Genomic DNA, 17,345 nt, shown 5'->3' on the forward strand with positions numbered 1-17,345 from the left:
AAAGTCATTTTGGAAGATATGTTAAAAGACAGAATTAAAAAGGGGGCACAGGTCTTCAGATTTTGTACATATAGCAACCACTTGGATAAACTATGTATTTCCAGAAGCTCAGTGTCAATATATGCAAGCTGGACACAAGCTGAAATTATTTATATAGCAAACAGCACACATGAATATACATCAGTAGTAGAGATCTTTGCCCACACAAGCAGAAATAAGTATTTTGTTACATTTAAATAAAATAATTTTTCTAAAACTAGTTAATCCATTCCATTCAGTGGCAAATAGGTACAGCAAATGGTTATACTGTTTGCACAACACCACATTTTCATATTTTTAAATAGTCTGAATGAAGACCATTTATTTTTTACACTTCAACAAACAAAATAAATACAACAAATCTGGAGTGATAAAATAAAGGAAAAAATGACTAATACATCACAAATGTGACACTTCTAAACATGGGAACTGTGCATAATAATGACAGGTTTAAAGCATTAGTGCAATATACAGACCTCGACCTGCAGAACCAAGGAGTCTTTCAAAGCCTTGTGTTTGTAGGTTTATGTGATGTCACAGTTTACAAGATTATCACTGGCCATTTAATAGCAAAATACTATTCATTTATCATTTAAATCCAACATGTATACTTCATGTGACTCTTTTCTGCCAACTAAAATGAGTACTGTTGTTGCTGGAAGATCCCCAAAACTTTTTTTCTGTGACAAAAAGAGCAATTCCATTGGGATTCATTATATGTAACAGCCTGAAGAAAAAGCCAATTACTTCATTCTATGGTAATGCTGTACCTATTTAACCACACGTTATGATACATAAGCTATATATAATGATTTACCATGTTATATGCTTGTGAGCTAGACGCTGTAAAACATATATTGTACAGTTGAGATATTTGAGGTGTACCTAAAGGCTGTAAGTAGGTATTACCAGAATACATTGTAAAATCGGAATAATAAAACATTTGCAACAGTATATTTATTTTACTCAACATATTAAAAACATTAGATGGTATTAGACTATTCTGTTTACATACTACCTTATGAATCACACCAATGGATACAAGCCTTGTTTACTTGTAAAAATGTCTAATATTTTCTTCTAGCATTCTTTTTGTTAGTCACAGTTAGCAAAATGTTTTGATTCCATAGTTGTCAAAGGGAATAATAAAACAAAAATAGTGCACACAAAAAAAAAAGTGTTAGCAAGCTGCCTTGTTTGTTGTGTAGGCAAACAAAATAGCTATTCCCTGCTACCTTTCATTAACTTTGCTAAGGAAAGAATGGTGGTAGGAGAAACTACATGTTATTATTAAGATAATGAAACCAGACTTGTTTTAATTGGGTGTCCTTTCACGGGTTAAAAATATCTGTAAATTCAGTTTTTTTTACCCCTATATTGCACTCACTCTAAATATTCAAAGATGTCATTGTGTTTTTAGAAACTGACCCTTTGGACAATTTAAAAACAAATATCACAATTGTTAAGTCACTAAGGCACCAAGGCTTCAACAAGGAGCAATAATACACAGCAGTAAGTATCATGAAATCAAAGGAACTAGGTATATGATTTTCAAGTCTCGGTTCTTCTCTGTAAATGTCTGACTTGTGTCACTGCATTGAGCAACCGCCGTGTGGGAGAGAGTCTTGCAAGGTTATGGCCACTGATTTTGAGAGATAGGTCATTGTTCCAAAGCGTCCACTTGGTGCACTGTCATAGAACAAGGCACAAATTCCAGTTATGGGGTCAACTTGCAACATGGCATCATCTGCACCAAGCACTTTCTGCAGATGGGAAAGAAATAAAAGAAAAACAAAAAACACCACATTAACAAATTGTGTTTGTTATGCCATTTTAGAACACTCGATGAAATCAATTATAAAGCAAAATAAATTGAGCACAATGTGTTATTACTAAAAACTCCATTTGAGTCCATGGGGAAATCTGATCACGAGATAAACATTTCTCCTGCATTGAAATACAGCACTGTGTATGTATTACCCTAATTGGTGGATTAACATTACTTTTAGCCCTAGAATGTAATCAACATACAAGTCCCTTCTAAGGATTTGTTCATATACATTTTGCAAGCATGTGATACTCACTATGGCAAACAGCTTATAAATTTTGCCTGAATTGATTCAGACAAAGAGTGCATCCCTAATACTAGAACTGGTCCTGCCCATGCACACTTAGACACAGCTATACAACAGCGTCCCTTAATACATCTAAAATTTCAGTACAAAATACTCTCCCTCTCACATTTACCTCTGCCCTGCACCTCGCCTCGGGTAATCACCTCTCACTTTCACCTACAAGACTTCTCCCGTGCTGCTACCCACTTATGGAATTCCCTACCAAGCTTTCCCACAGGTCATCTAATCTTTACACATTCTCTGAAAACTCATCTCTATTAGAACTTACCCTACTTCCACTGATACTACTTACACTAATGCACAATCACAACTGTCCCAACCTCCACTCTCCAGCTCCATCATGAGCAGTGCCTTTAATACCTTTTGTTTTGATGCTTGTATTTATTTTGTCTACATTGTATGTCACTGTTGTATGTTTGTTTTGTTTTCCCTACTGTATGAAGCTGCAAAGCATTTTGGTACTTTCCAAATCTAATAATAACAATAACAACAACAAAGTTAAAATGTATTTATGAAATTGTGATATATGCAGTATAAGAGAGGGAAGAGATTCATTACCTGCTCTTGACAGAACATGTCATTAGCAATATGCACAATCCTTTCGATGTGGATGATACCACCCACACTCTTGATGTCCACATCAGCAAGCATTGTTAGAACCAAGATTGCTTCCACAAGCAATTGGCGGTACTCTGGCTGAGGCACACGGTTCAGAACAGACTCCACATGGGCAGAAAATTTCAACTCACCCGGCGTCATCTGTAGGTAGCAATGAGTGAAGATAAAAAATATAACAAAAAATAAGATTTTTACTCACCGTAAAATCCATTTCTCTGACTCCATTGGGGGACACTGCGAGACATTGGGGTATAGTAGTGGGCTCAGGAGTCTTGTCACTTTAACTTGTTAAGTCTGTGCACTCCTCCTCTACTTAACCCCCCCTCTCAGAGAGATCCTCAGTTTTGAATAACCAAGAGTGAACGTAAAGGAGGTAATATAACCTGGACAGGTCTTAAATTATAAAGAACCATAACCAAAGTTTTCACACACAGAACTATATACAGAGCAAGGGAGGGTGCGCAGTGTCCCCCAATGGAGTCAGAGAAATGGATTTTACGGTGAGTAAAAATCTTATTTTCTCTTTCCTGCCATTGGGGGACACTGCGAGACATTGGGGATATACCAAAGCTTCCTCAAGGGTGGGAATGCTCTGGACCAGCTGCACGCATCACCCTGCGAACAAAGCTTGCATTAGCCGCCGCAAAGCCTTGAAGTCTGTAAAATTTAGAGAAAGTGTGGATGGAAGACCAAATCGTCGCTCTACACAACTGCTCCGCTGACGCCCCGTGCCTGGCCGCCCAGGAGGCACCTACTGCCCTAGTAGAATGCGCCTTCAAATTTCCTGGAACGGACAGAGAAGCTGCAACGTAAGCTTCTCGAATTGTGGACGTGATCCACCTGGCAATTGACTGCTTTGAAGCAGGCCAACCCCTCTTGTTTGCGTCATATAAAACAAAAAGATCTCTGGTCTTTCTGACCTGAGATGTACGGTCTACATAAGCCTGTAGAGCTCGTACCACATCCAAGTACTGCATAGACCCTTCTGAAGAATCCTTTTTTGACTTGAACACAGGTACAACAATTTCCTGATTAAGGTGAAACCTGGAAACCACCTTACAGCGAAGAGCTCCAAGCTCAGACACTCTGTGAGCAGAAGCTATCGCCAACAAAAACACTGTCTTCCACGTAAGATACCTTAAGTTTATTGACCCCACAGGTTCAAATGGAGGCTTAGAAAGAGCGCGAAGAACCAAATTGAGGTCCCAGGGCTCGACAGGATGGCAAAATGGAGGTTGCATATGTAACACCCCTTGCAAGAAAATCTTAATGTCAGAATAACTTGCAATCTTTTTCTGAAAGTAAACAGAAAGGGCCGATATCTGGCCTTTGAGAGAGCCCAGATGAAGACCCCTCTGAACCCCATCCTGTAGAAAATCCAACACACGAGAAAGCTTAAATCTAGAGGAATGGAATCTTTTAGACTCACACCACAAAATATTTGTCTTCCACACTCTATAATATATAGAGGACGAAGAAGGCTTTCTGGCCTTAATCATGGTAGTTATAACCTCTTGAGAGAAACCCTTTGCTTTAAGTATTAGGGTTTCAGTAGCCAGGCCGTCAAAGCCAGCTGATCTAAACCCTGGAAAAGGAATGGACCCTGGACCAGAAGATCTGCCCCCATGGGAAACCGGAATGGAGGAGCCCCTGCTAATAATAGCAGATCTGAGAACCACGCTCTGCGTGGCCAAAATGGAGCTATTAGAATAGCGGGAACATTCTCCCTCTTCAACTTCTTTAGAACCCGGGCAATCATAGGTATTGGAGGAAAAAGATACACCATCTGATATGGCCATGGAGCTGACATGGCATCTATTATTTCCGCCCCTGGGTCTCGAGCTCTTGCGCCGTAGCGTGGAACCTGATGGTTCAGCCTGGACGCCATCAGATCTATGTCCGGGTAGCCCCAACGGTCCACCAGAAGGGAGAAGATCTGACTGTTCAAAGCCCATTCGCCGGAATGAAGTGAGTGTCTGCTGAGGAAGTCTGCTTCCCAATTCTTCACCCCCGGAATGTGAATGGCTGAAATCTTGGGCACTTGATGCTCTGCCCAAGACAAAATGCGCCTGGTCTCTCGCATGGCAGCCGCACTGCGAGTGCCCCCTGGTGGTTTATGTATACCACCGTGGTGGCGTTGTCGGACTGAATTTGTAGTGGCTTTCCTCTTAGAAATTTCTGGGCTCCTATCAGAGTATTGTACACTGCTCTGAGCTCTAGGAAGTTTATTGGGAGAAGTGATTCTTGAGGGGACCAGAGACCCTGAAGCCTCAGAGTTCCTGTTACACCTCCCCATCCCAACAGACTTGCGTCTGTTGTGACTAGAGTCCAAGCCCAGGTCTGTAAGGATTGACCCTTTTCCAGATTGGTTTGGGACATCCACCAGACAAGAGACAGCCTTGTGGATCTGGACAGACGAATAATCTGCTTGTCTAAATTCTTTGGAGACCCTGACCACTTGAGTAAGATCTCTGCCTGAAGTGGACGGGAATGAAACTGTGCAAAAGGGACTGCTTAGAAAACCGAGACCATTGTCCCCAAGAGTTTCATGCAACTGAGGACTGAGACTTTCTTTTTCACTAGAATGACTCTGGTCCTTTTCCACAGGGCTAAGACTTTTTCCCTTGGAAGGTAAACTCTCAGAGACTGAGTATCGAAAAGCAGACCCAGGAAATGCATTTGTTGGGCTGGAACAAGAGATGACTTGGGTAAATTCAACACCCAGCCGTGACTCTGAAGAAACTGTATGACTGTCTGCACATGGTGGGACAGAAGAACTGCCAATGGTGCCTTCAATAGAAGGTCGTCTAGATAAGGTATAATTGTTATACCCTTCTGGCGCAACAGACCTGCCATGATGGCCATAATCTTGGTAAAGACTCTGGGGGCAGTAGCCAGACCGAAATGGAGAGCCCTGAACTGGAACTGTGCGTCTCCCACTGCAAACCGAAGGAGACTCTGATGTCCCTCCCATATCGGTACATGTAGGTAGGCATCCTTGATGTCTATGGACGCCAAGACCTCCCCCTTCTCCATCCCTGCTATTACAGAGCGAAGGGATTCCATTCGGAATTTCTGAATAGTCAGATGTTTGTTTAATGACCGAAGATTCAGAATGGGCCGGAAGGACCCATCTGGCTTTGGTACCAGAAACAGGTTCGAGTAAAAACTTAGACCTCTTTCTAGAGGAGGCACCTGAACAACAACCTGCGCTGTTAGAAGTCTTTGAATAGCCTCCTGAAGCGCCACCCGTCTGAGGGGACAAGAGGGGAGAGGGGTGATAAAAAAATCTGTGACGGGGGGAGTGGGCAAGGTCTATCACATAGCCCCTGGATACAATCCCTCAAATCCAGAGATCTGGCGTGGATATCCACCACTGATCTCTGAACTGAAGGAGACGAGCTCCTACTTGATGCTCCCCCTGAACAGCCCCTTCAAGCGGAGGGCTTATCTGCTGGGCGAGTAGAACCTCTTCTCGCCCCACCTCTACCTCCTCTGCCTCTGATAGCAGGAGCCCTAGGCGCTGAGTATTGCCCTCTGTTAACGGTACCTCCCCCTCGGGAGAACTTCCAAAAGGAACGAAACCTTCCCTGACAGGACCTGTTGGGAGCAGTAGGGAGAGAAGTGTTCTTTCCCCCTGTGGTCTCCTGGATGACCCTCTTAAGCTCCGCCCCGAATAGGGTTAAGCCGTCAAAGGGTAGATTCTCTAAAGCCCTTTTAGAGTCTGCATCCACCGACCATGTCCGTAACCATAGGTTACGCCGAGCTGCTACAATAAGGGCAGATGCCTTAGCATTCACTGACACCGCATCCATAGCTGAGTTTGCCACATACTCTGAGGTCTCCAGTACCTGCTCTGCCATCTGTAAGAGCTCTGTACACGGAATATTATCTCTAAGCCCTTTAATCAAAGCTTCCATCCATAACTGCACGGCCTTGTTGGCCCAGGCCACAGCCATATTGGGTCTAAACATACTTCCCACAGCAGTGTATGCTGAGCGAAGAGCAGAATCACACTTTTTATCTGTGTAATCCTTGAAGGTTATCCGTTCTTGGACAAGAATAGCAGATGAAGAAGCTAAACGGGCCACCGGGGTATCCACCTTAGGAGATGATTCCCACTTTACCGTGTCCTCAGCTGGCAGAGGATAAAGGGATTTGAAATTTCCTGGCATCATAAATTGTTTACTTGGTCACTGCCAAGCCTCAGAAATAATCTCCAACATCTCTGGAGAATGGGGGAATGTAGCCAACTGCGCTTTAGCTCTTTTAAATAGAGAGACACCCATGCGCGCTGAGGGCTCAGGATCAGCATACCCTAATGTATGCCTGATTCCTAAAATTAAACCATCCACACTAGTGGAAACTGAGTCAGAGTCAAAACGACATTCCCCTTCCGGGTTCAAATCTACCTCACCTTCCTCTGCCGAGGAGAGATCAGAATCCTGTTCTAGGTCCAGACCTGTGTCAACAACAGCTCTCTTACTCCTCTGGGAAACGGATAATAACCTGTCTTCCCTCTGGGATGACCCCTCCTGTGATGTGGAAGCATATTCCTCAGACTGACTGCCTATGCGTGTAAGTGGGATAGTGTTCCCACGTACCTCTGTCACGCGCAGCATAACTGTCGTCAGTCTTTCCACAGCTGAAGAGAAGGATTGCAGCCAAGGCGGTTCCACCACTGCAGGCGATGCACCCCGGACTGGGCTGTCACGCACCTGAGCCTCCGCAGTACAAGCTGCGCAAAGGGCATCTCGGTCTGTGTGTCCAACAGAAAGTTTTGTATTACATTTTGAACAGGTAAAATACATAACAGAAGGCCCAGAGTGACCCTTGCCTTTAGCTGTCCCCTTCTCAGCCATTGTCCTATTTCTTAAAATAATTATAGAAAGAAATATAGACAAAATGAGACTATAAAAAAAGTCTCTTGTGCTAGGAAGTCTCTTTAGAAAAAGAGCACCACTCCAAATAACAAAAAACAAAAAGTTAGACAGTACTGTCTGTGAAAATTCCTATAACATGAAATAACTCACATGACAAATGCATACATATGTAAAACCTCCACAAAAACACTCCACTAGTCATACAAGCCTGAATCTGTAAGGCAGTTATGTCTGTCGGTAGAGGAGATGAAAGCAGAGGCTCTGAACAGCGCTGACACGCTGTTCACTCCAGTGTTCCCACGAGTAGACTCTGTCCTGCGCGTGGGAAGGACAGGCTAGGAGGAAGGAAGTTATCGATGACTCTCCTCCCTTTCCTGCTGCTTCTGCCCGCCCTGCTTGCCACCGCTTCCAGGCCCCATCAAGCTCCTCAAAAATGGCCACAATGAAGCGCTGGACTCACGCTATAAAATATTAATTACCCAGCAGCGCGAGTCCTGTAAAGCGGACCGACAGGGGAGAAGAGGCTGAAGCACTCTTTCTCCCTCTGACCGCTAAACTGTGGGGAACTGTGGCCGCGGAATACCTCCGCTAAAACAGGCTTTGCCCTGCTTGTACTTAAACCTCTTCTTCACAGTCCCCTTCCTATCTAACTATGTAATGCCGGCAGAGGGTGCAAGGTAACAGAGCGCTAGGCTTCTGATACCTGCGCTGAGGGTCCCCAGAGAGCAGAGCTATGTCTTACTCACTGTTTTTCCTGGGTCTTCATCGAACCCTGCGCTGCACCTGTAGGACAAAAAATAAAAACATGTCAACCTATAAAACTAAACAGAGTATAGGCAGGAGCCTATACTCTAGTGACGTAACTCTCCAGTCACTAAAAAAAACTGAGGATCTCTCTGAGAGGGGGGTTAAGTAGAGGAGGAGTGCACAGACTTAACAAGTTAAAGTGACAAGACTCCTGAGCCCACTACTATACCCCAATGTCTCGCAGTGTCGCCCAATGGCAAGAAAGAGAAATTAGAATATTCCTCTTCCAAAGGTGTTTAAAACAAGATTAAAGGAGAAAAAAATTGCTATATGGCTAAAGAATGTCAAGCCATTTGCCAACAAGGGATTGAGTTTGCAGATATGATGCAAGGGCTATATTTTAGTAGGATTTGAAGAATAGCAGATATCCTTTACCTCACGGGTACTGGAAGAGGGCAGAACAAAACCTTCCACAGACAATCCATGGCACTAAAGAAAAAATATTATTAAGTGAAGAATTTCCATTTATTTTCTGTAAAATATGTTTTCTGTGAAAATGCCTGACCTTTTGTAAGATTGTCCAAACTTTCTGATAAAATCCTACAGGTACCCTATTCAGAGCCCCATCCAATCGCCGCCTTCGGAGCCACTGGCCTTGCCGGCTGTCATAGGCAGCATCACTATCAGATATGGTGGAAGTCGAGAGGTCACCAGAGACAGAGAGAGTATCGCCACGCTTCTGTTTTAGGATATGAGATCAACAATAAAGTTTCACATATTCACAATAATTATTATCTATATGGGGGGTGTCATCTTTTACACAAAACATAAAGTTGGTAAAAAATGGAATTTTTGTACTTACCATAAAATATTTTTCTCTGAACACGAGTTGGGGGACACTGCTCACCTTGTGGTATAGAGGGCGCTGTGGGAGTAATGGCACTAAAAAACTTGTCTAGTCTGCTCCCCTTCACCTCTATGCCCCCTCCACCGAAAGAGCTCAGTTTTTTTCTTAGTGCCTACAGAGTAGGGCACTTTTAGTCTACTGCTCTTTCAGGAGCGGTGGCTCAGGTTCACCACAGACGCCTGGGTGAAAGGTACACAAAAAATCCAGTTGGATACCAACTCAACGTATGGTGTTCTTGGGATTGTTATTCGACACCAATTGTCAGAGGATTTTTCTCCCTTCAGACAAAGTTCAGACGATCCAGCATCAGGTGAAAAATGTTTTATCTCTAAATCGTGTCTCAGTACTTCAGTGTATGAAGCTACTGGGTCCCATGGTTTCCTCGTTCAAAGCTCTGCAGTTTGCTAGTTTCCGTTCATGCAAATTCCAGCAGGAGAAACTGGCAAAGTGGTCAAGATCGGATCCCCGCTTAGAAAGGCAGGTCTTTCGGTTGTCACAGACAACAAGTCTGTCTCTTTTTTGGTGGCTGAGGAGGGGGGTCCTTTCTCGGTGTTTCACTGGACAGTGATAACGACGGATGCCAGCTTGTTGGGGTGGGGTGCAGTCACTCTTCATGGTCAATCTGAATACAGTCGGGCAGTGCTACGGCAGTAGCTTGCATAATACGTCAAAGAGGAAAAAGGAGTCCTCTTTCCATAAAGGAAGTGTCAAAGATCATGAAATGGGCGGAACAACAAGTTCCTGCAATTGGTGTTGAACAACAATCCCAAGAATATTGAGCTGGTATCCAACTGGATTTTTGTATACCTTTCACCCAGGCGTCTGTGGTGAACCTGAGCCACCGCTCCTGAAAGAGTAGTAGACTAAAAGTGCCCTACTCTGTAGGCACGAAGAAAAAAACTGAGCTCTTTTGGTGGAGGGGGCATAGAGGTGAGGGGAGCAGGCTAGATGAGTTTTTTAGTGCCTTTACTCCCACAGCACCCTATATATCCCAAGATGAGCAGTGTCCCCCAACTAGTGTGAAAGAGAAATGGAGTTAGTAAAAGTTTCAGAGGGACATGTAAAAACTAATATATTAAGAGTGTCTCAAGTTCATCATAGTCATTATATGAGTATAAACTAATTAAAGTATAATAAAATATTAAATACAATAAAATCCAAAAAACAAGTTATGCAATTTTAATCCTTAATGGAAGGAACTGACAAGAAACTTAGATTTATTTCCGGTATATTACTACTTCATTCAATTCTCTGCATTACATTATATATTATTTTTGAATCTATCTTTTTGCAAGTAAAAGTTACAGATAGATAGATGAGGCCATCTTTCCCTAATAGAAAGCCCTAGGTGTGGATGGCCTCTCCATAGAACTCTATAAACAACACAAGATGCTTTGTGTTCCCAAATTATTGGAAACTATTTGAGAATGGGGTGCTATCTGACTCAATGTCTGAGGCATTAATTGAGGTCCTCCATAAGTCAGGTAAGGACACTTTATATCTAGATTCATATAGCCCTATATCTCTTCTATCCAATTATGTTAAGGTTTTAGTAAAACTACTTAGACTAAATAAAGTGATCTTAGAGCTTATTCATGCAGATCAAACAGTATTTATGCCCGGCAAATCCACATGCATAAATTTACAACGGTTATTTCACTTCATGGAAATATCTGACCCAAGTGCCAAGGAATCAGTAATAGTTCCCTTGATGTCTCTAAGGCATTCGATTCTGTTGAGTGACCGTATTATTATTTAAGTAATAGACAGATGTGGAATGGGTTTTGTTTATGTAAAATGGGTGCAACTCCTTTATTATTCTAATGCGGTTTCTAGAGTCAGCATATGTGTCCAGCCCGTTGAAAATAGGCGGAGGCACCCGTCATGGATGTCCCCTTTCCCCTACCCTATTTGCCCTCGCCATCAAACCTTTGGCTTGCTTAATTCGTCACACTCCCTTTCCTAATTTAACGTCTTATAACTGCTACTAAAGAGGACATAACGGCTCTCTATGCAGACGATATGCTACTCTTCCTATCTGACACTCAAGGCTCCATTGATACGCTTATAAGTGTAGTCAATTTATTTGGCACATACTCCGGCCTAAAGATCAATTGGGATAAGTCAAACATATTCCCAATGGGTCGCCCCTGTCGAAAAATTTCCCATTATCTGTTTCCTCTAAATTGGACCTCCTGATTAAAATATTCAGGTATCTAAATCTCTAATCTGGATCTCTCCCGCCCTCTCTGATCTGCCAATGACCGTCGTCTCTCTTCCCCTCTGATAACCTCCTCTCACGCGCGTATCCAAGACTTCTCCCGTGCTGCCCCCCTCCACTGGAACAAGCTCCCTCCCTCCATCAGAACATCCCCCAATCTGTCTAGTTTCAAACGGGCTTTAAAAACCCACCTTTTTTTTTTTTTTAAAAGCCTTCCTGTCTCCCACTTAACTTTCTACCTTATATTCTGCCTCTCCCTCTTCCCTGAATCTGTCTCCGTTCCCCCTTCTCTCCCTCTCACCCCTGTGTCTCTCTGTCTGTCTACCCCTCTCCTTAGACTGTACATTCCCTTGAGCAGGGCCATCTCTGCTCCTGTTTCCACCACTTCTAACTCTGCTCTCCAGCTACCTAGCCCTCCTCCTCGAGGACCCTCTGCCCTTCGACCCCTCTAGCTTCTCCCCTCACCCTTCTGGGGGTCTTCTGTCATGCGCGCCCTCCCTCTTGGGCTCCGGCGTATGCGGATCTTCCCTCTCCCCTTCCCCCCCTCTCTCTAGCTGTGCTTCGAGCTTCCTTAGTTATTGTGCTTATTGTTTACTGTACCGTGCCGTCTCACCTCGTATTGTAATCATTTGTCCCTGTACGGCGCTACGGACACCTAGTGGCGCCCTATAAATAAAAATTATTAATAATAATAATAATGATATATCTGATAATATTACCTTAAATATTCAACTTCAAATTGATTACTTAAAATCTAAAACATACACACATGGCAGAAATTACCACTACTTACTAGTTTCTCCAATTTAGCCTTCCCATTCTCCGACCACAACCTCCTTTCCTTCAGCCTCACCTTACCTTATGCCCTTCCTCCTGCAACCAAATACACATTTACACAAATCCACTTCTCATTTTCACTTAAACATCTATTTACTCCAATGAATGCATTGTCTTGTCCTAATCAGGCTGCCTCTTTCTATAACAAAAACACTCACTTCAGCCCTAGAAAATACAGCGCCAGCTACTACATATAGTCTCCAACGATCCAAACCCCAGCAACAACAAACAGACCCGCTACCTGCAATGGTTCCACTGGATGAAATCTCATTTCCCACAACTATAAATTCATTCTTTCATCTTATAGCACTGTCCTTTCAATTGCCAAACGAACATTCTTCAAATCTCTAATATCCACCCAGTCTTCTAATCCACATCGCCTCTTTGCCACCTTCAACTCACTTCTCTGTCCACCTGCACCTCATTCTCCTTCCTCCCTCACTGCCCATGATTTTACCACCTATATCAAAGACAAGATTAACACCATTCGACAAGATATTTCCTCATGCCAAATTCCACTCACTCTACCCACCTTTACATACACTCCCCCATCCACCCCTAATTCATTCTCTCCAGCAACAGAAGACAGAGTCTCTGCACTCATTTTATCATCTCACCACCTGTCCCCCCCGCCCCTCCTCTCTGACCGCCACTGACTTTGCCTCCTTCTTCTCCTCTAAAATTGAGGCCATCCGACTCGGAATCTCCTCCTCCCCTCCCCCGCCCCACCCTCCCTCTAGCCACTACTCCCTCTTCTCCTTCTGCCCCACTACGGGAGAAGTCCACTCTCTAGTTTCATCCTCACCCCCGTCTTCCTGTCCCCTGGACCTCATCCCCTCCCACCTCCTTTGCTCCCTTTCCCCCGCCACCTGCTCCCACCTCGCCCACCTCTTCAACCTCTCCCTCTCCACCGGCATCTTCCCCTCCTCTTTCAAACACGCTCTTGTATCCCCCATTCTTAAGAAACCTAATCTTGACCCCACCTCTCTCTCTCCAACTATCGCCCCATCTCTCTTCTCCCCTTTGCCTCCAAAATACTTGAGAGGCTCATCTGCAGCCGCCTCTCCACCTACCTCTCTGATCACTCCCTCCTCGATCCTCTTCAATCTGGCTTCCGCCCCTCCACTCCACTGAAGCTGCCCTGGCCATAGTCACCAATGATCTCCTCTCTGCTAAAGCTAGGGGCCACTTCTCCCTTCTCATTCTCTTGGATCTCTCAGCGGCCTTCGACAGCGTTGACCACCCACTCTTGCTCCACACCCTTCAATCCTTTGACCTCTCCGGCTTCGCCCTGTCCTGGTTCACCTCTTACCTTGCTGACCATACCTTCTCCGTCTCCACCTCTGGATCTATCTCCCCCCCCTCTTCCCTTCCAGTAGGGGTCCCCCAAGGCTCTGTTCTCGGACTCCTACTGTTCTCTCTTTACACCTCTTCCCTGGGTGAACTCATCAGCTCCTTTGGTCTCAAGTACCACCTTTATGCGGATGACACCCAACTCTACCTTTCCTCTCCCGATCTCTCTCCCTCCCTCCTCTCCAGGGTGTCCGCCTGCCTCTCCGCCATCTCCTCCTGGATGTCCTCTAGATTCCTCAAACTTAATCTCGCTAAAACCGAACTTATTGTCTTTCCCCCCGCTCATTCCCCCTCCCCTTCCGACCTTTCTATCACCATTCTCAACTCCTCTATTTCCCCTGTTCCTCAACTTCGCTGCCTCGGCGTCACCCTTGACTCCTCTCTCTCCTTTGCCCCTCATATTCTCTCTCTCACTAAATCCTGCCTCTTCTAGCTGCGCAACATCGCACGCATTCGGCCCTTCCTCCCCCAAGATGCCACTAAAGCTCTTGTCCACTCTCTTATTATATCCCGCTTGGACTACTGTAACCTCCTCCTTACTGGCCTCCCCCGCTCTCATCTCGCTCCCCTTCACTCCGTACTCAATGCTGCCGCTCGGTTCATTTTCTCGCCGCTCCTCTTCTGTCTCCCCCCTCTATCAATCCCTCCACTGGCTCCCCATCCCCTACAGAATCGTGTTCAAGCTCCTCACTCTTACTTTCAAGGCCCTCTCCAACTCCACTGCTCCCTACATCTCCAACCTAATCTTCATTCACGCTCCATCCCGCCCTTTGCGCTCGGCTAACGACCGCCGCCTCTCTTCCCCCCTGGTTACCTCCTTCCTTGCTCGCATCCAAGACTTCTCCCGCTCTGCCCCCTTCCACTTGAACCAGCTCCCCCGCTCCATCAGAACTTCCCCCAACCTGTCTAGCTTCAAACGGGCCTTAAAAACCCACCTCTTCCTTAAAGCCCTCCAGTCCCCCACCTAATTGACCTCCTCCCAGTCTCCCCTTACCCCCCTCCCACTCCTGCCCTCCCTCCTGTCCCCCTCTTACCTCCCTCCTTTTCATTCTCCTCTTCCCCCTCTCCGTCTCTGTTCTCCCCATTCCCTCTTCCTACCATTGCGTCTCTGTCCGTCCTACCCTCCCCTTAGATTGTATGCTCCTTCGAGCAGGGCCTCCTCTCCTTCTGTTCTCCACCACCTTAACTCTGCTCTTCAGCTCCTTGTCTCTTCCACGAGGTCCTCCTGCCCTTCTACCCCTCTCACTACCCCGCTTGGGGCTCTCACCTCTCATCTAGCTGTACATTGAGCTTCGGAGTTACTGTGCTTTTTGTTAACTGTACCGTGCTGTCTCACCCTGTATGGTGTTTCTGTCTGTCCCTGTACGGCGCTACGGATAGCTAGTGGCACCCTATAAATAAAAAATAATAATAATAATAATAATCTCACACTACAACCTGTACACTCGACCCTATTCCCTCCCAACTTCTCCGCTCCCTCTCCTCCACTGCATGCTCACCTCTAACTCACCTCTTCAACCTGTCTATCTCCACTGGCATATTTCCATCCTCCTTTAAAGATGCGCTCGTTTCACCTATTCTAAAGAAACCATCTCTCGATCCAGCCTCTCTCTCCAACTACCGCCCTATTTCTCTCCTTCGCTTTGTACACTAATCGCTCAAGAAGTTTGGAGGCAAACGCCGGTCTCACTTTCTCTCCTCTCATTCCATTCTCGACTCTCTGCAATCAGGCTTCCGCCCCCACCATTCTACTGAAACTGCTCTCACAAAAAAGAACAATGATTTACTTACTGCAAAATCTAAGGGTAATTTCTCCATACTCATTCTCCTAGACCTCTCTGCTGCTTCTGATACTGTTGATCACCCTCTTCTCCTACACACCCTTCACCCCATTAGCCTTTGTGACACAGCTTTTACACCTCTTCTCTTGGGGCGCTAATTCGCTCATTCGGCCTCCAATACCACCTCTACGCTGATGACATCCAAATCTATATCTCTTCCCCTTACCTCTCTCCTTCTGTACTATCTCGTGTAACCGTCTTTCTGCTATCTCTACATGGATGTCCCAATGCTACCTAAAGCTCAACATGTCCAAAACAAGCTTATTATCTTCCCTCCTGCCAGAGTTACCACCTGCCCTCAAATCTACCTCACTGAAAATAACACCACAATTTCCTCAGTCTCCCAAGCCCACTCCTTTGGTGTCACACTTGACTCCACCCTCTGCTTTATTTCTCACATCCATGGTCTCTCCCAGTCCTGTTGCCAGTATACACCCTTTTCTTACTGAACATGCTAACCAAAACGCTTATCCATTATTTCATGATCTCCCGTCTTGATTTTTGCAACCTCCTGCTATTTGGCAATCCTGAAACTCATATATCCACACTTCAACCAATCCTAAATGCTGCTGCAAGACTGATCTTCCTCTCTCACAGCTCCACATCTGCTGCACCACTTTGCAAATCCCTACCCTAGGTTCCTGTGTCCTCCAGAATAAAAATCAAGTTAGTCACCCTTACCTACAAAGCCTTTAACAACACTACCCCTGCATACATCTCAAATCTCATATCAAAATACTCTCCCTCCCGCCCCTCTTAGATCTACCTCTGACCTTCGTCTTGTCTCTGATAACCACCTCTCACTCCCGCCTACAAGACTTCTCCCGTGCTGTTCCCCACTTATGAAGTTCCCTACCACACTCAATCAGACTTTTCCACAGCCTTCAAATCTTTAGATGTTCTTTGAAAACCCATCTCTTTTTTTAGAGGTGACCTTATCCCCGATAACATTATTCACACTAATGCACCCTCACAACTGTCGCAATCTCCACCCTGTGCTACATTTGCTCTTGTTGTTTCAGCTGTGCCCTCTTCCATTTAGAATGCATGCTCTCTGATAAGCAGGTTCTTTCATACTCTTTGTTTTCGTGTTTTGTTTTTTTTTTGTCTACCTTGTATGCCCCTGTTTTATGTATGTACTATTTTCTCTACAGTACGGTACTGCGGAGCAGCGACGTACAATAGGGAGCAGTGCTGTACAAATTTACAATAATCATAATAATGCAGTGTGCACTGCTCCCTATTGATTAGATTTACATACAGCACTTAAACCAAAATGTAATCTGGAAACTCGGGTGGCTTTGCTCTACCGAATCTCAAATTATTTTATTATGCCTCCCAAATAGCCAATTTAAAACATTGGGTGTCGAACACGGATTATCATGGCCTATATTGGGAATTATTAAGACAGGTAGATAGTCATCACACCACCCTTCAAATTTTGTTATCTGGTGTTTGCTCCAAAAGGTCTGTTCCCCCACAGCATCAGGCTATAAAGATTTGGAATGCCACACATGTTATGTTACATGGTGAAGGCACAGATCCTTGTACTGCTCTATGGGGCTTTACTAAATTTAATAAACTCAAAATGATACAATGGTCTAAATATGGCATCTTCAACATTGGGCTATTGTACATTGATGAGGACCTCATGTCCTTTGCACGATTTAGAGAGGAACTTGGAATCCCCAAAGATATGTTTTATTGCTATTTACAACTTCGACTCAATTTGAATGGGGCTTCTCTTCACTGAAAGATGCACCT

General features: G+C 44.8%; 1 protein-coding gene across 2 annotated transcripts in view; it reads right to left on the bottom strand.

The window, feature by feature from the left end:
- Positions 1-325: 325 nt before the first annotated feature.
- The window catches only part of PHKA1 (phosphorylase kinase regulatory subunit alpha 1), a 237,486-nt gene continuing 220,466 nt past the window's right edge, over positions 326-17,345 (bottom strand). For both annotated transcript variants that reach the window (XM_075184634.1, XM_075184633.1), the window contains 4 exons: positions 8,988-9,161; positions 8,858-8,911; positions 2,733-2,933; positions 326-1,802 (listed from right to left, as the gene is read on the bottom strand). In XM_075184634.1, the coding sequence (XP_075040735.1) occupies positions 1,629-1,802; positions 2,733-2,933; positions 8,858-8,911; positions 8,988-9,161 (603 nt within the window). In that variant the 3' untranslated portion in view covers positions 326-1,628. The remainder of the gene's footprint in view (positions 1,803-2,732; positions 2,934-8,857; positions 8,912-8,987; positions 9,162-17,345) is intronic.

Source organism: Mixophyes fleayi, chromosome 9 (genome assembly GCF_038048845.1).
Source record: "Mixophyes fleayi isolate aMixFle1 chromosome 9, aMixFle1.hap1, whole genome shotgun sequence".
NCBI classification, from domain to species: domain Eukaryota; kingdom Metazoa; phylum Chordata; class Amphibia; order Anura; family Limnodynastidae; genus Mixophyes; species Mixophyes fleayi.